Genomic DNA, 24,198 nt, shown 5'->3' with positions numbered 1-24,198 from the left:
CATCTTTCTCACATTTATTCACAAGTGCACCTGTATCGAGTTTTTGGATAGCAGCAAGGTTTTGGGATGGGCTAAAGAACGGGGACCAAATCCCCTACACCAGAGGTCTCCCCTCCGCTCATGGCGTCAATGCAACCTGAATCAGCGGGGGCGCGTTGCACCAGAATATTCGGGTGACCAGAAGACTCAAGCGCTTATGGATACCTTACTTACAATTTAATTTTTATCAATAAATAAGATCATTATTAAGTATGATATCAAGTTTTATTCATTGTACCTATAATTTAATTAAGACTTAAACTTTAATTAAAGTTTATTAAGTTAATAAACAGTGTACCTATCTATATAGTTTAAGTTTAAGAAATTTGGCTCTCAAAAGAAATCTCAATCGTTGTACTGTTGATATTTGGCTCTGTTGACTAATGAGTTTGCCGACCACTGGGGCAACAGAAAAAAAATCGGCACCATCCTCTATGTGACAGCCCTTCAAGTACTTGAAGATGGTTATCATGTCCCCTCTCAGTCTTCTCCTCTTCAGACTAAACATACAACTGCCAGTTCTAACCGATACACTGTAAAGATGGCAATTACAATTATCATCCATTTCAAGGGGATGCACAATTGTCATGGCTGTTAAAAAGGGAGTTTTTGGATTCAACAAATGCTATTGGTCAGGCTGAAAACTTCATGGCCAACTAGTATGTCCGGGGACACCCACTTTCCCAGCAGATGGGGGGACATTTTTATAAAGAAATAAGGCTATGTTGTAACAGAACAATGCTGGAACGCATTTCAACAGACGGAATAGGGCGGTAGACAATACTGGTGGTGGTGGAAAGTGCCATCAAATCACAGCCAAGTTATGCCAACCCAGTAGGGTTTTCAAGGCAAGAGATGTCCAGAGGTGGTTTGCCATTCCCTGCCCCCCATGTAGACGCATGGCCTCCCATTCAAGTACTCACCAGGGTCAACCCTACTTAGCTTCCAAGACCTGACAAGACTGAGCTAACCTAAGTTACCCAGGTCAGGATATGGACATCGCCACCAAGACAAGATTAATTCATGCCATCATATTTCCTATTACTATGTATGGGTGTGAAAGCTGGACAGTGAAGAAAGCTGACAGGAAGAAGCCCTCAATTTGCAAGATCTGAGCAAGGTTGTCAAAGATAGGACATTTTGAAGGACTTTAATTCATAGGGTCGCCATGAGTCAGAAGCGACTTGATGGCACTTAACACACACACACTAATATGAGCTACTTGTTGCTATTTGTTATTTTGCTGTCACTGCATTATATTTCTACAAACGTAATACCATATTGGTTCTTGTAGGTTATCCGGGCTGTGTGACCGTGGTCTTGGTATTTTGTTTCCTGACGTTTCACCAGCAGCTGTGGCAGGCATCTTCAGAGGAGTAAAACTGAAAAACAATGAAGGAGAGACACTGTCCTTCAGTGTGACTCCTCTGAAGATGCCTGCCACAGCTGCTGGCGAAACGTCAGGAAAGAAAATACCAAGACCACGGTCACACAGCCCGGATAACCTACAAGAACCAATGAACTCTGACCGTGAAAGCCTTCGACAATATAATACCATATCTTGCATTGCCGAACATGTCATATTTAATACTCAAGACTTGTTTCAGATTTCTGCTAAACGAGTCCTATAAATAATAATAATAATTTTGTGCCATTAAGTTGCAACCAACTCATGGCGAGTCCAAGACCGTGGGGTTGTCAAGCCAAGAGATGAGCAGAGGTGGTTTGCCATTGCTTTCCTCTGCGCAGCAACCTCAGTCTTCTCCTTGGTGACCTTCCGTCCAAGTCCTATTAACGTTGTTTATTAGCTGTCTCTTCACCCTATTGATTGAACTGACTGACACTCTCTAATCTTCCTTGAGTTTCAGTGAGAATGTGGACTATAAATAGCTCATTCCGGGGATTCCTCATTACCAGCGTTGATTTCTCCACACCTACTACCCCCTCTGCATCTAATCCAATCACCCCTGCTAATGTCATTTACCTGCTACTGACATTTGCATGCTATAGCCATTGGGTGTCTGAATTCACTCTTCCCTAATTAAGGACAGACGGACTCACATTCTAACTGTATCTGAAGAGGTGAGCTGTAATTCTCAAAAGCTCATACCCTGTCCGAAATTTTGTTAGGTCTTTAAGGTTAAGTCTTTAAGGTGCTAAGTCTTTTGTTTAAGTCTTTAAGAAATTTTATCAAATCTTTTCTGGACTCTTGCTCTCTTCTACTGATATAAATAGCATAAATAATCAAAGTAGCAATGGGGGCAAAAAAATCACACCTTCCACATCTACCCAATCACGATAAAAGGGATCCTCACCCAGAGAGGCCACGTTCTCGTAATTCTCCACCATGACTTCCCTATGCAAAGCTCTCTGGTCGGGATTCAGCAGCGTCCACTCAGCCTTGGTGAAATGCACAGCCACCTCCTCAAAGGAAACCGGACACTGGAAAAAAGAAGACACTCCTGCCTCACAAATAATCCTGCTCAAACATGCTTTTGCTCACCATCTGAAAACAAACACACACGAAGCAGCCTTATACTGAATCAGACCATTGGTCTATCAAGGTCATGACTGTCTGATCAGACCAGCGGCAGCTCTCCAGAAATGCACACCGGGAATTGAACCAGGGACTTTCTGGATGCTAAGCAGATGCTCCACCACTGAGCCACAGCCCTTCCTCATGCAACTGTTAATATTGAAAGAGGGATACCTGAAAATGCTGTCTACTGAGTCAGACCCTTGCAGGGTCCTTGCAAGCAGTAACACCATTTTAAACGCAGTGACTGTTGGTCCATCAAAGTCAGTATTGTCAGCTCTGACTGGCAGTGGCTCTCCAGGGTCCCAGGCAGAGTCCTTTCACATCACCTCTTACTTGATCCTTTTATTATCTTTAGATGAGGGACCTTCTGCATGCCAAGCAGGCGCTCTACCACCGAGCCACTGACCCTCCTTCTCTAGATCCTTCATGGAAAGTTCTTGGTACCCCAAGGGGGGAGTTCTACCTTTAGAGAATACTTGACACAACATAGAACAGGGGTGTCAAACTCATTTGTTACAAGGGCCGGATATGACATAAATGACATTTGGTTGGGCCGGGCCAGCCGGGACTGGGGAAGGGGTGGCTGCCTCGGCTGGCTCATGGGCTGGATCCGGCTGTGGGCCATATGTTTGACATCCCTGCCATAGAAAAACAATAAAACCTGCCTGGGGAGTCCCACCTTTTGATTCATGGCAGAACAGTGAACTGCACAGCCTCCTGAACAGGCTGCTGCATTACCTTGCAGTTATCAGAAAGTCGTGAAAATTAACTGTATAAATTTATTTCAGCATTTTTAGGCTCCTTTTCTCTATGGTCACCCGTCATAGAAAAACAATAAAACCTGCCTGGGGAGTGTATGGGATTCCCACCTTTTGATTCATGGGAGAAGATCAGTGAACTGCACGGCCTCCTGAACCGGCTGCTGTGTTACCTTGCAGTTATCAGAAAGTGAAAATTGTATAAATTTATTTCAGCATTTTTAGGCCCCTTTTCTCTATGGAGAAATCTAATGCAACTTACCAAGAGAAGAAAACTGCAAATTACAAAAAAACCCAGAAATGGTTCCCTTCCAGCCCTGCATTAAAAGGAAGTACCAAGCTGTTCCTGTGATTCATCCCTTACCTGAGCTGGCTGCATCTTAAGTGTTTCCGCTCTGCCCCAAAGAAGAGATGATCTGGAACCTGGCTCTGAAGCTCCTCCACGTCCTGTGAGGGAGACAAATTCATCTTTATTTGTTTACACTTTGCGTTTTCCCCCAACAGGGACCCAAAGTGGCTTATATTGTTCTCTCGTCCTCCATTCTGTCCTCACAACAACCCTGGGAGGTGGGCCAGACTGACAGGGCACAACTGGCCCAAAGTCAGTCAGCCCCCTTCAGCTGATGAATGCCAAAACAGTTCAGTATTTGGCTCCCTCAGACATGTTTCCCCTCACTGGGTCTCTGTCCAAAGAAGAGATGGTTATATGGGGGCCGTTGGCTTTCCCTAACTGCCAGGGAGCAGATCACCCTGGAGGAGGGACACAAACAAGGACGGTGCAATTTGAAGCAAGGCATTTTTCTAGAAGAGAAAAAGAGGCCTCTGCTGGATCAGACCATTCAGTCCAGCCTCACATTTCTGACAGTGGCTATGCAGACATTTACAGGGGAAACCTGACCACCTCCTCCACTCAACACCTAACATATTTTAAGTAAACTGCCTTGGAACATGGAGGTTCTATTTCAGGGTTTTTTCTTAAGCTTGCCAGGAGACACAGCAAATGTTTCCTCGCGATCTGACAAGTAGAACAAGATTAGGCAGAGGGGGCAGCTCAGATCTTGTATTCCTTGCGTAGACATTTTGGCTGGATCCCAGAGGATGAAGAGAAGCAGCACCTGCCAAAAATTCCCTTCACCTGCACAGCAATAGAATGGACAAGAACCCCACTATGTCCTCAGGCTCCTTTTGCATGGAGCAACCCTTTCCATTCTTCTTACACTCCCCCAAGAGCAAGCTTTGCCATTCATTCCCTGAAGAAACAAGATCCAGAGCCCTTTTGAGATAAAACCTTCTCTTTCTGGCCCCCAGTGTGGATGGGAAGGGAATAATTCCCCTTGGGACAAGGGGGTCTGTCGCCATACCCTCCTGTCCAGAGCAACTTCATATAACTGATGTTATCATTCATAGCTGCAAGATTTTTATTATTAGATTTACACTCCGCCTTTTTCCGGCCAAAGCAGGGCTCAGGGTGGCTTACAATGCTTCCATACCATGACGTAAAAGCATATACAAGATAAATTTATAACTTTTACTAGGAATCTTTGTTTTTAGATTCAAACATTATCATATCTTGCAATTTTGTCGATGATTTCCTGACACCATTGAATGCTGTAATCCATTTACTGATTGATTGGGGAATTTTTTTTTTGTCATGCTTTTTTTGACCATTTGTCTTTGGTCCCACTGAAAATGAAAATAAGTCACACAACAGATACACATAACCATACATTAACAAAATGCCACAAAAGAAGGAAACATCCAAAAATGACAGATCACAATTTTTAAAAACAAATAAGAAAAAAAATTAAATGTTTGCAGTTACTAAAATGTAAAACAGTCAGTTATTTGCAGCTGCAAACACATTATTGATATATGAAGTCACCTCTTTTCCTAAATTCCTGGGACTAAATGAAGACTGGGGGAAAGGTTTATTTTAGACTGCCCAGAAAATATATACAGATTTCAAACACCATAAAAAAGATCTGCACTCACTTGATTTGCTGCTAATCTACTCTGATCAGTTAATTTTCCAAACAAAGCTGTATTATGCAAACACACACGGGCCATGCAGTTTTTCATCAGATTGCACTCGACTGGCATCCTCCACCGCCCCATTTCCATCTCTCTCTCTCTCGCTTTAATTTCTCCTCCCCCCAAGAAAGACCACCCCCACCCACCCCATTGCACCTTAAAACTCTTGTGTCTCCAAACAGGCTTTCTAACTGCAACCTCCACAGCTCCCGTTGACAGGTCTTTGCAGAATAAGAAAGGGGCTGGAGCAGGAAGGGGGCCCTGCAATTAACGCCCCCCTCCTGCCCCCAGTTCCCTTCCTCTCTAGGCACTTTGAACTCGCCTGGTTTAACCATCAGAGCACCCAACTCAAAAGCTCTGCCCCTGAGGAAGGATTGGGCCAAGCAAGGCTTTCCCCCGGGCTGGGAAGCTGCCTCTTCTTGCAAAGGGAGCCAGTCAGGAGTGGCAGAGACCTTCCTGCCTCGCCCACCCTGTGGGAAAGGAGGAGCTGGCCAGCAGCAGCAGCAACAAAAGCAGCCCTCTCTCCGCCCCCAAAACCTGATGAGCTTAAAATGCATTTGGGCAGGAAGGAAGTTGCAATAAAAGGAGGGGGAAAGGGGAGATGCAAGAGGGGACACTGGGGACAATTTTTTTTTTTTTTTGGCAGGCTTGCTAGTAGAGCTGGAGATCTCCCGGAATTACAGCTGGGCTCCAGATGACAGGGATAGGTTCCCTTGGAGAACGTGGGTGCATTGGAAGGTGACATTGTACCAACTGAAGTCCCTTGCCTCCCTAGGATCCACCCCCCAAAAATCTCCAGGTATTTCCCAACCCAGAGCCGGCAACCCCATTACGGACTTGTAGCACAGGCTGCCCTTCCACACCCTGACACCACAGGCTCTCCTTCCATACATACAATTGCATGAGCCATGAGAAAAAAAGTTTGCTTTATTTCAGAAATTACCATGACATATTCCACACTGCTTTAAAAAAACATCGCCCACCTTTGCTAGTTTTGTTTAATGACACCTGCCTGATATTGTACAAGTTTGCTAACTATTTTGTAACTCGTTTGGTCATTAAAAAGGGGTTATCCTATCGCCAGCTCTGAGTTGTTATGAATGGCAGTTGGCAGAGGGAGAGTCGGTTTACTAGGACAAGATTTCCAAGGCTCTTATCACCTTGTAGAAGGGCTGTCTTTTGCAAGCTGAGTCCTGGTTTCTGCGATGTCCAGTTTGTTCCTTTAAGCAAGAGGACCACACTGGAAGTCTCTGGCATTTGCTAGACTGGCAAAGTTGAATTTTGCTCATTATAAAAGTTGTATCAAACAAGAACTGATTATTGGTTCTTGTAGGTTATCCGGGCTGTGTAACCGTGGTCTTGGAATTTTCTTTCCTGACGTTTCGCCAGCAACTGTGGCAGGCATCTTCAGAGTAGTAACACTGAAGGACAGTGTCTCTCAGTGTCAAGGGTGTAGAAAGAGTAATATATAGTCAGAAAGGGGTTGGGTTTGAGCTGAGTATTGTCCTGCAAAAGTATTGTCCTGTAAGTATCAAGATAATGTGCTAATGAGGGTATGGTATGTTAATATGGAACCATTGTATCCTGAAGTGATCTGTTAATGTGTGTAATCCAAAACTAATCTGTATGGCTATTGTTGAATGTTGTCTTTGTCTGGAGGTATTTCAGGGCAGGAAGCCAAGCCTTATTCATTCTTAAACTCTCCTCTTTTCTGTTAAAGTTGTGCTGATGTTTGTGAATTTCAATGGCTTCTCTGTGCAATCTGACAAAATAGTTGGTAGAATTGTCCAGTCTTTCAGTGTCTTGGAATAAGACCCTGTGTCCTGTTTGTGTCAGTCCATGTTCAGCCACTGCTGATTTCTCAGGTTGGCCAAGTCTGCAGTATCTTTCATGTTCTTTTATCCTTGTTTGTATGCTGCGTTTTGTGGTCCCGATGTAAACTTCTCCACAGCTGCAAGGTATACGATATACTCCTGCAGAGGTGAGGGGGTCTCTTTTGTCTTTTGCTGATCGTAGCATTTGTTGTATTTTCTTGGTGGGTTTAAACACTGTTTGTAGGTTATGTTTTTTCAAAAGTTTCTCCATCCTATCAGTGACTCCTTTAATAAATGGCAAGAATACCTTTCCTATGGGAGACTGTTTTTCTTGAGTTTTCTGATTTTTGTTTGGTTACTTCATTCAAAGTCCTCATCCTCTGCAAGGTTCTGTTCTCTGTTACACCTGCGTGCTTAGCTAAACAAATCTTGTATTCTGTACTTTGAAGCATTGTTTAAAAATCATTTAATATATACAGAACAAAATATATACAGAACAAAAAATCAACTTTACATGAGACAAACAAAAGAACCATATAGTAACCTCATATCCAATATAAAAGATACGATCAAGTTATTGTAAAGAAAAACAAAATAATCACACACCTGCACACAACAACAAAAAAGGGGGAAGAGGGTATATGTGCTTTACATATTCATTTCTTTAAAAAAAAGAAAAAAATGTTTATCCTCTGATATTATTCAATACCTTTTTCAAAGTTTTCACGTAAGGTCCTCCAGTTTAATAAATTGTAAAACTATTCTAGTGACCTTGGGCCAATCACGGTTCTCTCTGAACTTTCTCAGCCCTGCCTATCTCACAAGGTGTCTGTTGTGGGGAGAGGACGGGAAGGCTGTTGTAAGCCACTTTGAAACCCACATAGTTTTAACCCCCCTTCCTCCTCTGCAGGCTCAAGACAACTAAGGATCATCAGGTTTACCACAGATCTCTGAAGCGCTTCTCCATTAGCAGGTTCCCTGATGTTTACTAAAGTTGGGGGCTCACGGGAAAAAAAGTTATTCCCTAATTAATCATTAAATCATTTGGGGGACTCTGTGAATTCTTTGGCATCTGTAAAGCTTGTTGTATTACAAAAAATTGTTTTAGTGCAATCATTTCTATGATTTCTCCTCTTCGTGTATTCTTTGATGGGATCTAAAATGGCATCTCCATCTGAATCTTTATCCACAGTCCCTGCGTCTATATCAGGGCTGTCATGTTATGAGGGCAGGATATGGCACAAATATCAGTAGGTTGAGCCAGGCCATGTGTACTAAATAAATAAATTAATACCATAAAATGTAATACCAGGTACCAGAGACACGAGCTTCATAGAAGACACAGGAAAAGTCAATTAATGATATTGTTTTTGTCATTCTTTTAAGCATGTTTAAGTAAAAAATAATATGATTAATTGGCTTTGCCTGTGTCTTCTATACAGTATATATGTCTGGTCCCTGGTATTAAATTTGAACTGGACTGGGGGGGTGGCTGCCTGGACAGAATTTGTGCTCTGAGAATGGAATGACAGAATGGAATGACAACCCCTGGGAGTAGCAGAAGCATTTTGGGACTGCCATTCCAGTCCCAGAACATTTCTGCTACTCCCAGGGACTGTCGTTCCAACTGGGGGCGATCATTTCATTCCTAAACACTACTGCTACTCCCAGGGGCTGTCATTCCACTCTGAAACCTGTCATTCCAGCCCCAGAACATTTCTGCTACTTCTACTGGCTGTCATTCCACTCCTCACCTGTCATTCTAGTCACAGATCAGTTCTGTTACTCCTAGGTGCTGTCATTCCAGTCCCAGAACATTTCTGATAATTTGAGCAATGCAATGTAGGGAGGGAAATAGAAATACATATTTAGGAACTACATATTTAGAGTGTTGGAGGAGAGTGTTACAGGTATCGTGGACTGTCAAAAAACAAATCAGTGGGTTATAGATCAAATCAAGCCGGAATTGACCCAAGAAGCTAAAATTACTAAACTGAGGCTGTCGTACTTTGGACACATTATGAGTCACTGGAAAACACAATTATGCTAGAAAAAGTTGAAGGCAGCAGGAAAAGAGGAAGACCCCAGAAGAGATGGATTGACTCAATCAAGGAAACAAGTTCCCTTAATTTGCAAGACCTGAGCAAGGCGGTTAAGGATAGGACTTTTGGGGGGACATTAATAGGGTTGTCATGAGTTTGAAGCGACTTCACAGCAATTCACACACACACAAACACACAAGCACAGTTTCCCCCTCCCCCAGTCAAGCTCCACATGGAGCTTGGCTAGGGCAGGAAGGGGGTGAAGATTTTCAGTTTCCCCTCCCCCCCAGTCAAGCTTTACGTAGGGCTCGGCTAGGGCGGGGAGGGAATGAAATTGCACTGCCTCCTGGCGGGGAGACAGCACAATCTTCAGTTTCTGGGAAGTCCAGAAAGGGATGGCGGAAGGCGGCTGGCTGGGCTCGCAGGCTGGAGCAGCCCCAGGAACCCCAGAAAGGGGAGGGGGAGTGGGGGCCAGCTGCCTTGCGTGCAGGAGGGAAGCCCTCCAGGGGCCGCATCCGGCCCGCGGGCCACATGTTTGACACCCCTGGTCTATATTTCCCCCCCTCTCTGGTGTGGACTTTATGATGTCCTGTAATCAGAAAGAGATCAAGATTGGGAAGGGCAACTATGAAGGAGATAGAAAAGATTCTTCATTGTAAGAATGCGTCACTGGCAACCAAGATCGTGAATTCATGCCATAGTATTCCCCATGTGTATGGGTGTCAAAGCAGGACAATGAAGAAAGCTGATAGCAAAAAAGTAGATTATTCTGAAATGTGGTGTTGGAGGAGAGTGTTACGGATACCATGGACTGCCAAAAAACAAATCAGTGGGTTATAGATGAAATCAAGCCTGAACTGACCCTAGAAGCTAAAATGACTAAACTGAGGCTATCATACTTTGGTCATTATGAGAAGACAGGAGTTACTGGAAAAGACAATCATGCTAGGAGAAGATGAAGGCAGCAGGAAAAGAAAAGACCCAACAAGAGATGGATTGACTCTGAAATGTGGTGTTGGAGGAGAGTGCTACGGATACCATGGACTGCCAAAAAACAAATCAGTGGGTTATAGATGAAATCGTATTTTGGTCATTATGAGAAGACAGGATTCACTGGAAAAGACAATCATGCTAGGAGAAGGTGAAGGCAGCAGGAAAAGAAAAGACCCAACAAGAGATGGATTGACTCTATAAAGGAAGCCACGCCCTTCAGTTTACAAGATCTGAGAAGGCAGTTAAGGATGGAATGTTTTGGAGGACATTAATTTATAGGGTTGCCAAGAGTTGGAAGCAACCTGGCGGCACTTAACACACACACACATACAAGCTGTGCACAGCTGGTGAAGTTCTTTCCACACTGCATGCATTTAACCATTTATCCCATGTGAGTTCTCTTGTGTGATGTAAGTTGTGAACGGCTGCCAAAACTCTTTCCACATTCCAAGCATTTAAATGGCTTCTCTCCTGTGTGGACTTTTTGATGTAGCTTCTGATTGAAGCTTGTCCCACATTCCATGCATTTATGTGGCTTCTGCCCTGTGTGGATTCTTTTGTGTAGTTTAAGGTACTGGCTAGAAGTGAAACTCTTTCCACATTCCATGCATTTATACGGCTTCTCCCCTGTGTGGACTCTTTGATGTACCTTAAGGTTTGAGCTCTGATTGAAGCTTCTCCCACATTCCATGCATTTATGTGGCTTTTGCCCTGTGTGGATTCTTTTGTGTAGTTTAAGGTACTGGCTAGAAGTGAAACTCTTTCCACATTCCATGCATTTATACGGCTTCTCCCCTGTGTGGACTCTTTGATGTACCTTAAGGCTTGAGCTCTGATTGAAGCTTTTCCCACAATCCAGGCATTTATGTGGCATCTGCCCTGTGTGGATTCTTTTGTGTTGTTTAAGGTACTGGCTAGAAGTGAAACTTTTTCCACATTCCATGCATTTATACGGCTTCTGCCCTGTGTGGATTCTTTTGTGTCCTTTAAGGGACTGGCTAGAAGTGAAACTCTTCCCACATTCCAAGCATTTATACGGCTTCTCCCCTGTGTGGACTCTTAGATGTAACCTAAGGCTGAAGCTCTGACTGAAGCTTTTCCCACAATCCAGGCATTTATATGGCTGCACCCCTGTGTGGATTTTTTCATGTGATTTAAGGTTCTGGCTACAAGTGAAACTCTTTCCACATTCCAAGCATTTATATGGCTTCTCTCCCGTGTGGATTCTTAGGTGTACTTTCAGGTGTGAACTCTGACTGAAGCCTTTTCCACACTCCTGGCATTGATAGGGTTTCTCTCCAGAATGGATTCTTCGGTGGGAACTAAGGTGTGCACTCTGACTAAAGCATTTCCCACATACCGTGCACTGGTACGGTTTCTCCCCCGAGTGTACTCTCAGGTGTGAAGTGAGAAGTAACCTCAAATGGAAGATTTTCCCACACTCCAAGCACACATATGGCGTCTCCTTTGTGTGGATTCTCTGATGGGAAGTGAAGGTATTGCGCCAACGGAAGGTTTTCCCACACTCCAAGCACACATATGGCTTCTCCTTTGTGTGGATTCTCTGATGGTAAGTGAGGGTTGTGCTCGAACGGAAGGTTTTCCCACACTTCAAGCACAAATATGGCTTCTCCTTTGTGTGGATTCTTTGATGGCGAGTGAGGCCTGAACTCCAAGGGAAGGTTTTCCCACACTTCAAGCACACATATGGCTTCTCCTTTGTGTGGATTCTCTTATGGTAAGTGAGGGCTGGCCTCCAACGGAAGGTTTTCCCACACTTCAAGCACACATATGGCTTCTCTTTTGTGTGGATTCTCTGATGGGAAGTGAGTCCTCGTTTATGAGTGAAGTTCTTTCCACACTCCAAGCATTTATATGGTTTCTCTTTTGCGTGGATTCTCTGATGCTCAGTGAAGTGTGTTCGCCGGCGAAAGAGCTTTCCACATTCCAAGCATTTATATTGTTTTTCCTCTGAATGGATTGTCTGATGCAAAGTAGACGTTGTGTTACCCCTGAACCTTTTCCTACACTCTGAGCATCGGCATGGTTTTTGGCCTGTGTGGGTTCTTTGATGGGAAGGAAGGCTTTCACTCAGAACAAAACTATTCTCACACTCTGAACTCTCAGATGGTTCCTCCCTCATATGGATTCTCTTATGAGTAGTGAGGCTGACGAGCCTACTGAACCCCTTACCACATTCAGAGCATTTATAAGTTTCATACCCTGTATGGATCCTCTGTTGGGAAGAAGAAAAGTTGGATTTACATCTCAGTATTTCTCCACTTTCAGAAGGTTCATTCCTCCTCTTTGCCTTGTGATTCTTTTCTTGTGCTGCCTTTTTGAGCAAGCTACTGGCCTGGAAAACTAAAGACTGACCCCCTGACTTCTCCCCCTTGTTTTCCTCCTGCCTCCTTGACTCTTCTTGATTCCCAGAAGGCTCTTCCTCCACTTCATGGCTGGTTGTTTCGAAAGACACCCCACATCGTTCTCTATCATTCTTGTCAACTTTCCTGTTAACTGAAGAAGAAGAAGAGTTGGTTTTTATATGCTAACTTTCTCTATCTTTGAAGGAGAATAAACCAAATTACAATCACCTTCCCTCTCCTCCCCACAACAGACACCATGTGAAGTAGGTGGAGCTGAAAGAGTTCTGAGAGAACTGTGACTAGCCCAAGGTCACCCAGCAGGCTTCATATGTAGGAGTGGGGAAACTAACTCGGTTCACCAGATTAAAGTTCCTCGCTCAAGTAGAGGAGTGGGGATACAAATCCAGTTCTCCAGTTTAGAGTCGATCTCTCTTAACCGCTATACCACACTGGCTCTGATGCCACCTGGTGGAACAAAGCTTTCTCATTAGAAGGGGAAGTAAGTCTATAATCTGGAGTTATAACAGAGTTAACCTTTTTGCAAAGTGAATGCAGACCAAGTTACTTTCTCTATTTTAATTTGGCTTCTAAACTGGCCAAGGGCCACAGACAACTTTGGCTCTCTGCATCCGTGATTTTCATCTGAAGACTTCACTGCCTCCCTGTGGATGTTCTTAACGCTCCCCAACACCTTTTAATACAACAGTTCAATAATATTTTAGTATAAAAGTTACAACATATATTTAGAATAAAGGCTGTCATATGAGTGGTTTCGTTTATTTCATTTCTTTTTTTATGAACCTCTTAAGGATAATGCAGAAGAGGACATTTTATCAGAGAATTAATTTCAGCACCGCAGAAGACACTACACGTAGGTATATGAGGGCAGAATTCTAGGACTCTAAGATAGTTAGGTGGATAGGGAAGTGGTTGGAGAACTGCACCCAAAAAGTAGGCATCAATGGCATTTCATCTGAATGAACTATCCAGTAGGGTGTCTCAGGGCTTGATTCTGGGCCTGGTACTTTTCAATATTTTTTATATATGATCTGGAGGAGGGGGTGGAGAGATTGCTCATTCAATTTACAAATCTGAACACACTGGAGAAGCTGGCAGATCAGAGCAAGATGTAATTCAACAAGGATACATGCAGAATCCTACATATGGGTAACAAAAATGCATGCATACTGGCTGGGGGAAACACCTCTGAGTAGCTGTGTGTGCAAACAAGATCTTGGGGTACGGATGGACTGTATGCTAAATATGAGCAGCCCGTGTGATGCAGCAGCAAAAAAAGCTAATCTTGGAGGGTATCAACAGAGTCATAACATCCAAATCGCAACATGTCATAGTTCCGCTGTACACTGTATTGGTCAGGCCACACCTGGAGTGTTGTGTGCAGTTCTGGAGGCCTCACTTCAAAATGGATGTGGACAGAATGGAGCAGGTGCAGAGCAGAGCGATGGGTATTGATCAGGGGCCTGGAGACCCAGCCCTACGAGGAAAGGCAGAGGGACTTGGGAATGTTCAGTCTGGAGAAGTTGAGCGGGGGGATGATTGCTCTCTTTGTGTATTTGGAGAAAGTTGAGGGGAGACATGATAGCCATGTTTAAATATTTGAAGGGATGTTACGTTGATGAGGGAACTAGCTTGTTCTCTGTTTGATAGTGGAATGCACTGCCTCGGAGGGTGGTGGAATCCCCCAGTCCTTGGAGGCCTTTAAGCAGAGGCTGGATGGCCATCTGTCAGGAGTGCTTTGATTAAGGGGTCCTGCATGGCGGGGGGATGGGGGGGAGGTAGTTGTTAATTTCCTGCATCGTGCAAGGGGTTGGACTAGTTGACCCTGGTGGTCCCTTCCAACTCTATGATTCTATGAAAGGCTGTCACTTAGAAGAGGGCAGTGAGCTGTTCCTGTTGGCAGCAGAAGATAGGACTCACAAAAATGGGTATAAATTATGAGGGGGAAGCAGCTGGATATTAGGAACCTTGTTTTTCTACAATAAGAGTGGGTCAGCAGTGGAATGGGCTGTCTAGCAAGGTGGCGCGCTTGCCCCTTTCTGGCCGTCTTCAAGCAGAGGCTGGACACACACTTGTCAGGGATGCTCTCTAGGCTGATTAAGCAGGGGTTGGGCTAGATAGCCTGTAGAGCCCCTTCCACATCTATGATTCTATGAATTACACAGAGGCTGGTGCTGATCTTTAAAGTACTGTATGGTTTGGGACCATCAAACCTGAATAGCGACCTACTGCCTTATGAACCTACCTGACTATGATGTTCATCTTCAGAGGCTCTGTTTCAAGCGCCCTGCCTTCTGAGAGGAGGCGGTGGCAATCCAGGAAAGGGTCTTCTTGATTGTGGCACCGGAACTCTGAAACCCCCTTCCTAAGGAGATACTCCTGCCCCCTCTGATTACCATCTTCTGACGAAGGGGGTGAAGACTTTTTAGTTTGTTTAACATTCCCTCAATGAGTCTTCCTTATTTTAGCTCTGGTTTCAATTGTTTTAATAATGTGTTTTTGGTCATTTTAATGGTTTTTAAGATGCAATCTCATTTAATATGGTTTAATTTAAAAAATAAATCACAAATAAATAAATCTAACAATAAATTTGATAGCCGCTTTGGTGGCTATGATGAGGCAAAAAAGTGGGGTACAAACTGTGTTAAATCAGTGGCATTTATTTAATATTCACACAGAATTCCTGGAGCAATGTTGTCCGAGGTTTTGTGACTCTTATCCATATGCTGATTATATTTTTTTTGAGCCTGTGGGACATCTGGAATCCTGACACGTTATGATGGGCGCAGCAACAAAATGGCTGCCACAAAATGGCTGCCATAGGAGGCAGAGCCAGTCACAAAATGATCGTGGCTTAACTTCAGTAACACTGTGCGTCCAGCCAATACCTTTCCACCGGGCTCCCGGTTACCCCCACCCTTTTCGGTACTTTACGCTAGAATCCACTTGAGGGGCTGACCTGCCAGTCTATTCAGTCAAATTGGTAGAAATTGGTGCACCATCTTGAGATTTGCCTAGTTTTAGTTGAAATGGAATTATTTTATGGTTGATGTGTATTTTAAATGATGTGACCCACCCTGAGCCCAGCCTTGGCCTGGGAGGGCGGGCAAGAAATCGAATCGAATAGGTAAATAATTCCAACCAATTATTGCAAGCCCTATCCTCTGCTGCCAAGAAGAACAGCCCGTGCCCTCAGTGACAGCCTTTCATGTCTCCCCTTAACCTCCTCTTCTCCAGAGTGAAAATTCCCAAGTCCCTCAGCCTTTCCTCGTCGGGCTTGGTCTCCAGGCCTCTAGGCATCCTCGCCGCTCTTTCTGCATCTGCTTCATTTAGTCCACATCCTTTTTGAGCTAAGGCCCCCAGAACTACACAAAGTACGCCAGGTGCAGCCTGACCAATGCAGTGTATGGCAGTACTATGACATCTTGCGATTTGGATGTTATGCCTCTGTTGATATACTCCAAAATCAGATTAGCCATTTTTGCTGTTGCACCACACTGGCTGCTCATATTTAATTTACAGCCCGCCTGTACCCAATGATCGTATTCACACACACTGCTATGCTAAAGTGTATCATTGTGTATATATTCTTCTTTTGGTTATAATGGTTCATTTCCTTGACAATCAGTAGATCTCCCCACCCTGCAGCTACTCCTTATCTTTCCTCAGACCTATCAACACTTCCAGGCGGATGGAATCAAAGTCAAGATCCAAGACTCACAAATCTAGATCAACACTGAAGAACAGGACTGTTGCAGCATTCCCATCCCATGCCAAATTTTACGAGGAATGAAAGGTCAGTGGAACTGTGGGAAGTATCCCTGGGTACATGAGCTCCCAGCCTGAAGGATTGTGGCCATTCAAAACACCTAGCTGCCCTCCATGGAAATCCCTCCTTCCCCAGCCAACCAAGGCATCCAGCACCTATCTAAGCACCCACCTGCCGACTGCTCCTCATCTTCAGAGTCTGGAGAAAATGGTGCTTCACTTTCCTGTAGCCAGGAGATGAGGCCAAGCTTGGGAATTGCTTTGGAGGAAACAAATGGAATAGTTACGACAAAAGAATCATGCATTCCTACATCATCCTTTCTATGTTCACCTTCTAAAAGGCAACGAGAGAGAAGGAAAGAAGAGTTAGTTTTCATACCTTGCTTTCCTCTACCACAGGGGTGGGGAATGTCAGGTCCGGGGGCCGTTTAAGGCCCGGGAAATCATTTGGCCTGGCCCTTTGTGGGTCCTGGCAGATCTCTAGCTCAGAAGGATCTAAGACTGGAGATTCCCTCCCACGGACAGAAGGAGACTCTATTCAAGGCAGATGTGAATTTCTTTTGCCGAGAAAAGCTACCTTCCCCCCCCCCTTGCAGAAGAATCTTCAGCGATGGAGCTGCTAGGACCACCCAAGAAACTGTGTTAACCCTTCCCCACCCCCCACCCCTGGGCCATGGAGAAACGTAGTGGCTGGCTAATTTTAAGTTGATAATTTTGTATGGCCCACGAATGATGTTATAAATATCCAAATGGCCCTTGGCGGAAAAAAGGTTCCCCACCCCTGCTCTACCATAAGTCTCAAAGCACCTTACAGTGGTGAAAGTGGACATCCTTGTCTGGTGCCTTAAGTATCTAGGCATCAATATATCTTCACAAAATAAGACACTTTTCAAAATGAACTATGTAAGAATTTGGGGAGAAATAGAAAAAGACCTGAACCGATGGACAAAGATGACTATTTCCTGACTGGGAAGAATATGAACAATAAAGATGAACGTACTTCCAAGGTTAAACTTCCTATTCCAATTTTTACCAATACGTATAACTGACACAATGAAAGACTGTTGGCAGGGACAAATCAACCATTTTGTCTGGAATGGGAAGAAGCCAAGAGTCAGATTCAAAGTTCTACAAGATGATAGAAAAACAGGTGGACTAGCGCTACCGCATTTTAAACTATACTACCATGCTTCCTGTTTGACGTGGATTGCAGCTTGGATTAAGCACCCCAAGAACAGAAACATCATATTGGAAAGAGCTGGTCTTTCACAAGGTTTCCATAAGGTTTTATGGAATCCCAAGTGTCCGCTCCAACCAGGCAAAACCCCCGAAGACTGCGATATTAAGCCAACGATCTTAAAAGTCTGGAACAGACACAAAAAGAGAATTAACCCCTCTCCGCCATCTATAATGTCACCGACTGAAGCATATCACGAAGATATTGCACTGAGAAACGAACAATTTTTAACATATCGTGACATGGTGGACTCCACAGGAGAGATCAAAACTCTACTAGTGCTCCAAGACAAGTTTAAAAACATGAGTTGGCTGACATACCTTTTAAAGCCCTCCAAGCTGGCAGCCATCACCACATCCTGGGGCAGAGAGTTCCACAATTTAACTGTGCATTGTGTGAAAAAATATTTCCTTTTATCTGTTTTGAATCTCTCACCCTCCAGCGAGAATCTCTCGCCCTCCAGTCACCGACTGAAGCATATTACGAAGTCATTGCACTGAGAAACGAACAATTTTTAACATATCGTGGCATGGCGGACTCCACAGGAGAGATCAAAAGTCTACTAGTGCCCCAAGACAAGTTTAAAAACATGAGTTGCCTGACATACCTTCAACTGAGATCCAACCTAAAACAAGATGGTCTAAAATCTGGGATATTGCAAGAGTTAACGGAATTTGAGACAATAGTAACTAAGAGTAATGACCATCTTTTAGGAAATTTTTTATAAATTATTATTATTGAAATATGATTCGGAAGCAGAACAAGTCAAGACAAATATGATCAAATGGATGCAAACTTTGGTGAGATGGTTACAATGGAAACAGGGGGAAAACTTTGCACCCTTGAATTGAAATATACCGCAAGCCAAGAAGAAAAAGAAAATTGGAATAAGTCTTAGACGTTCTATAGAAGGTACATGATGCCCTACATGATCTCTCAGATGTCCCGCTTGAAGGAAAAAAAGGGGTGTGAAATTCAAGGTGAAATTCAAGGTGAAATACAAAATATGCTTAAATAAAAAATAAATCTAGACCCAAGATAGTTTTTACTAAGCATAACACCATCTGACCTACCTACGAGATTTAAAGATCTGTTTAAATATGCTACAATGGCTGCGAGAGTTGTTTTGGCAGGAACCTGGAAACAAACGTCTATCTATACCAGGGGTCTCAAAACTGCGGCTCCAGAGCCGCATGCGGCTCTTTGGCCCGTTGAGTGCGGCTCTCCGAACTTGGTTCGGAGCCCCTGCTCTTGCGCCCGCTCGCGCTGGCAGCCGGGCTGCGGAGCTGGCATGCCTGAGAGAGAGAGAGAGAGCGGGCGAGCGGGGGCGCTGTCTCTCCCCCCCCCCGCCGCTGTGGAGAATAGCCGGGTCCCCCTTTCCCTTGCCCTCAATGGTTGGGAGGCTAAAGCCTCCCCTCCCATCTAGATGCGCGATTGCTGGGCGGGCAGCTCGGCGGTTCCTGCCCCCCCGCCTATCAGCTGTTGGGCGGGGCGGGCTTCCTTTGGTAGACCTGGCCTCCGGCTGAGTCCCATTGGGAGGCCATGTCTACCCACTGGCTTTCTTGGCGGTAGACCTGGACTCCAAGGAGGGGGAAAAGGCACCCTTCAGAGGCCAGGTCTACCAACTGGCTTCTATGGGCCTCCGGAGGCCAGGTCTACTGCCAAGAAAGACAATGGGTAGACCTGGCCTCCCAATGGGACTCAGCCGGAGGCCAGGTCCACCAATAGGCTTTTATGGCGGTAGACCAGGCCTCCAGACGAGGACTCCGGACGGGGAGGGGGAAATGGCAGGGACTTACAATTTGTTATCAATAAATAAGATCACTATTAAGTATGATATCAAGTTTTATTCAGTGTACCTATAGTTTAATTAAGACTTAAAACTTTAATTAAAGTTTATTAAGTTAATAAACAGTGTACCTACCTATATAGTTTAAGTTTAAGAAATTTGGCTCTCAAAAGAAATCTCAATCGTTGTACTGTTGATATTTGGCTCTTTTGACTAATGAGTTTGCCGACCCCTGGCCTAAGGTCATAGAATCAGCATTGCTAAAAGTGGCCATCTAACCTCTTCCCACCACCTCCTGAGGAAGCCTGTTCCACTAAGGAACTGCTCTAACCGTTCGAAAATTGTTCCTAATGTCTAGACGGAAACTCTTTTCATTTAATTTCAACCCGATGGTCTGACCTTCTAGGTCAACAGAAAACAACTCGGCACCCTCCTCTATGTGACAGCCCTTCAAGGACTTGAAGATGGTTATCATGTCACCTCTCAGTCTTCTCCTCTTCAGACTACACATACAATTGCCAGTTCTAACCGATACACTGTAAAGACGGCAATTACATTCATCACCCATTTCAAGGGGATGCACAATTGACATGTCAGTTAAAGTGGGAGTTTGGGATTATACAAATGCTATTGGTCAGGCTGAAAACCTCATGGCCAACCACATATGTCCAGGGACAACCACTTCCACAGCAGATGGGAGGACATTTTTATAAAGAAATAAGGCTATGTTGAACAATTCTGGAAAGCATTTCAACAGACGGAATAGGGCGGTGGACAATACTGGTGGAGGTGGAAAGTGCCATCAAACCACAGCTGACTTAGACAACCCAGTAGGGTTTTCAAGGCAAGAGGTGTCCAGAAGTGGTTTGCCATTCCCTGCCCCCCTCTGTAGACGCATGGCCTCCCATCCAAGTACTCACCAGGGTCAACCCTACTTAGCTTCCAAGACCTGACAAGACTGAGCTAACCTGGCCTATCCAGGTCAGGGAACGGACATCGCAACTAATACAAGTTACTTGTTGCTATTTGTTATCTTGCTGTCACTGCATTACATTTCTACAAATGTACCGTATATACTTGGGTATAAGGCGACCCGAGTATAAGCCGACCCCCCAAAATTGGAGGCCAGAAAAGGGAATTTCTTATTGACCCGCGTATAAGCCGAGGGTCAATAAGAAATTCCCTTTACTGGTAATGCTGTGCTCTAAAATGGCGGCCGCCATTTTAGAGCGTAGGGATGACCTCGCCCCTGCCCCAGGTCGCCCTCCCATTGGCCTCCCGGGCCCTCCCAACCCACCCCAACCCCAGTGCCATCCAAGGGCGGGAGAGGCGGCGAATCGGTGCAGCCGGTGGTGGCGCGTCCTTCCTGCACCCGCAGGCGGTCCCCGCAGGCCGCTGCTGGCCGGGGAAGGCTGGCCGGGCCCGGCAGCGGCGGCGCGCGGCCTTCCTGCACCCACAGGAGGCTGCTGCTGGCCGCACTAAGCTGCTCGGGCCCGGCGCCGGCATGCAGCCTTCCTGCGGCCCTCGCAGGCCGCTGCTGGCCGGGGGAGGCTGGCTGGGCCCAGCAGCGGCGGCGCGTGGCCTTCCAGCGGCCCCCGCCAGCTGCAGCGGGCCGGGGGAGGCTTGCCGGGCCCAGCAGCAGCGGCGTGCGGCCCCCGCCGGCTGCAGCGGGCCGGGGGAGGCTTGCCGGGCCCAGCAGCGGCGGCGCGCAGCCTTCCTGGGGCCCCCGCCGGCTGCAGCGGGCCAAGGGAGGCTTGCCTGGCGCGGCAGCACGCGGCCTTCCTGCACCTGCAGGAGGCCGCTGCTGGCTGTGGGAAGCTGTCCCGGCGCCGCCGGCGCGCAGCCTTCCTGCGGCCCCTGCTGTCCGCAGCAGGCCGGGGGAAGCTGGCCGGGCCCGGCGGCGGTGGCAGTCACGGCGGCAGCAACAATGGCAAGTTCCCCACCTCCCCTCCCCTCCCCTCTCCCCCTCCCCTACCGTAGCGCACATTGCCTAACATGTCATATTTAATACTCAAGACTTGTTTCAGATTTCTGCTAAACCAGTCCTATAAATAATAATAATAATTTTGTGCCATTAAGTTGCAATCATCTCATGGCGAGCCCAAGACCGTGGGGTTGTCAAGCCAAGAGATGAGCAGAGGTGGTTTGCCATTGCATTCCTCTGCACAGCAACCTCAGTCTTCTCCTTGGTGACCTTCCGTCCAAGTTCTAGATCACTGTTTATTAGCTGGAAGCTAGAAAATATTTTGAAGTGTAAGGATGTGTCACTGGCCACCAAGACTAGATTAATTCATGCCATCGTATTCCCTATTACAGGGGTGGGGAACGTTTTTCCTGCCAAGGGCCATTTGCACATTTATGACATCATTCAGGGGCCATACCAGGTGTAGATCTCCTGGTGGGGGGGGAGAGGCTAGGGTTGCCAGGTCTCCAGCCACCACCTGGAGGTTGGCAACCCCAGGGGAGGCCACACAGGTGGGAGGGCAGCCAGTGGTGGGCCCGAGCAAACGAGGTGCCATGGGGGCACAGCCCACAGTCGATCGGCAAGGAAGGAAGGAAAACAGAAAAAGGAAAAGGAAGGGAGGGAGAAAGAGAGAGAAAGGGAGAAAGAAATGGAGAGAAAGAAAGAAAAGGACGGAGGGAGACAAAGAAAGAGACAGAAAGAGAGGGAGAGAAAGGAGAAAGAGTGACAGAAAAAGAGGAAGAGAGAAAAGCCTTCCCACCCACACACACCTGCGCACACTGGCCCCACGCGACTGGGCCCCAGTCTTCATGCCCTCCCCCCCCCAGAGTCCACAAAAGCCCCCCCCCCCGGAAGCCCGATCGACTCCCACATGCATGCTCTGCCGCTGGGAGCCGCCGGCCTCTTTCCCCCCCTCCCTCTTGCAGCTCAACAGCCAACAGGCAGCGAGAGGGGCTTACAATGTGCCGCTGCATTCCTGCATGCTGTGGCTGTAGGGGGCAGCCTTGGGGGAAGCATCCCTCTCCCTCCCCTCTCCTCTCGCAGACCGACAGCCGACAGTTGGCGAAAGGAGGTCCAAAGGGTACCGCAGTACCCCTGTAAGGCGCGGCCCCAGGAACACCCTCAGGGAGGGCCACCCTGCGCCCCGCCTCCGGGGCAGGGCCCTGGAGCTCCTGAGGGCCACAAAAAATGTCCTCGGGGACCGCATACGGCCCCCGGGCCTGAGGTTCCCCATCCCTGCCCTATTACTATGTATGGGTGTGAAAGCTGGACAGTGAAGAAAGCTGATAGGAAGAAAATGGATTCCTTTGAAATGTGGTGTTGGAGGAGAGTGTTAGGGATTCCGTGGACTGCCAAAAAAAACCAATCAATGGGTTATAGATCAAATCAAGCCTGAAGTGACCCTAGAAGCTAAAATGACTAAACTGAGGCTATTGTATTTTGGTCATGTCATGAGACGACAAGAGTCACTGGAAAAGGCAGCCATGTTAGGAAAAGTTGAGGGCAGCAGAAAAAGAGGAAGACCCAACAAGAGATGGATTGACTCAATAAAGGAAGCCACAGCCTTCAGGTTGCAAGATCTGAGCAAGGATGTCAAAGATAGGACATTTTGGAGGACTTTCATTCATAGGGTCGCCATGAGTCGGAAGTGACTTGACGGCACTTAACACACATAATAATAATAATAATAATAATAATAATAATAATAATAATAATAATAATAATAATTTTGTGCCATTAAGTTACAATCAGCTCATGGCGAGCCCAAGACAGTCGGGTTGTCAAGCCAAGAGATGAGCAGAGGTGGTTTGCTATTGCTTTCCTCTGCACAGCAACCTCAGTCTTCTCCTTGGTGACCTTCCATCCAAGTCCTATAACGTTGTTTATTAGCTGTTTCTTCACCCTATTGATTGAACTTACTTACACTCTCTAATCTTCCTTGAGTTTCAGTGAGAATGTGGACTATAAATAGCTCATTCCGGGGATTCCTCATTACCAATGCTGATTTCTCCATGCCTGCTACCCCTCTGCATATCACACCTAATCCAATCACCCCTGCTAATGTCATTTACCTGCTACTAACATTTACACGCTATTGCCATTGGGTGTCTGAATGCACTCTTCCCTACTTAAGGACAGACGGACTCACATTCTAGCTGTATCTGAAGAGGTGAGCTGTAATTCACGAAAGCTCATACCCTGTCTTTTCTTTAAGTCTTTAAGAAATATTGTCAAATCTTTACTGGACTCTTGCTCTCTTCTACTCTCTTCTAGATCAAATCAAATCAAATCATAAATAATCAAAGCATAAATAATCAAAGTAGCAATGGGGGCAAAAAAATCACATCTTTCACATCTACCAAATCACGATAAAAGGGATCCTCACCCAGAGACGCCACATTCTCGTAATTCTCCACCATGACTTCCCTATACAAAGCTCTCTGGTCGGGATTCAGCAGCGCCCACTCAGCCTTGGTGAAGCGCACAGCCACTTCCTCAAAGGAAACCGGACACTGGAAAAAAGAAGACACTTCTGCCTCACAAATAATCCTGCTCAAACATGCGTTTGCTCACCATCTGAAAACAACCACCACGAAGCAGCCTTATACCGAATCAGACCATTGGTCTATCAAGGTCATTACTGTCTGATCAGACCAGCTGCAGCTCTCCACAAATGCATGCCGGGAATTGAACCGGGGACTTTCTGGTTGCCAACCAGATCCTCCACCGCTGAGCCACAGCCCTTTCTCAAGCAACTGTGGATATTGAAAGAGGAATACCGTATATACTCGAGTATAAGCCGAGTTTTTCAACCCCAAAAAAGGGGTGAAAAATTTGCCA

At 45.9% G+C, this 24,198-nt stretch overlaps 1 protein-coding gene across 1 annotated transcript in view; it reads right to left on the bottom strand.

The window, feature by feature from the left end:
• The window catches only part of LOC130480760 (zinc finger protein 135-like), a 44,008-nt gene extending 20,012 nt beyond the window's left edge, over window positions 1–23,996 (bottom strand). The window contains exons 1-5 of the mRNA XM_056853416.1: window positions 23,967–23,996; window positions 23,744–23,870; window positions 20,767–21,278; window positions 11,128–12,032; window positions 10,815–11,046 (exon numbers count right to left, since the gene is read on the bottom strand). Of these exons, the coding sequence (XP_056709394.1) occupies window positions 10,815–11,046; window positions 11,128–12,032; window positions 20,767–21,278; window positions 23,744–23,870; window positions 23,967–23,996 (1,806 nt within the window). The remainder of the gene's footprint in view (window positions 1–10,814; window positions 11,047–11,127; window positions 12,033–20,766; window positions 21,279–23,743; window positions 23,871–23,966) is intronic.
• Window positions 23,997–24,198: the final 202 nt, after the last annotated feature.

This window comes from Euleptes europaea, chromosome 1, assembly GCF_029931775.1.
Source record: "Euleptes europaea isolate rEulEur1 chromosome 1, rEulEur1.hap1, whole genome shotgun sequence".
NCBI classification, from domain to species: domain Eukaryota; kingdom Metazoa; phylum Chordata; class Lepidosauria; order Squamata; family Sphaerodactylidae; genus Euleptes; species Euleptes europaea.
The sequence above is the reverse complement of the archived record's forward strand: the minus strand, read 5'-3'. Positions and strand labels throughout refer to the sequence as shown.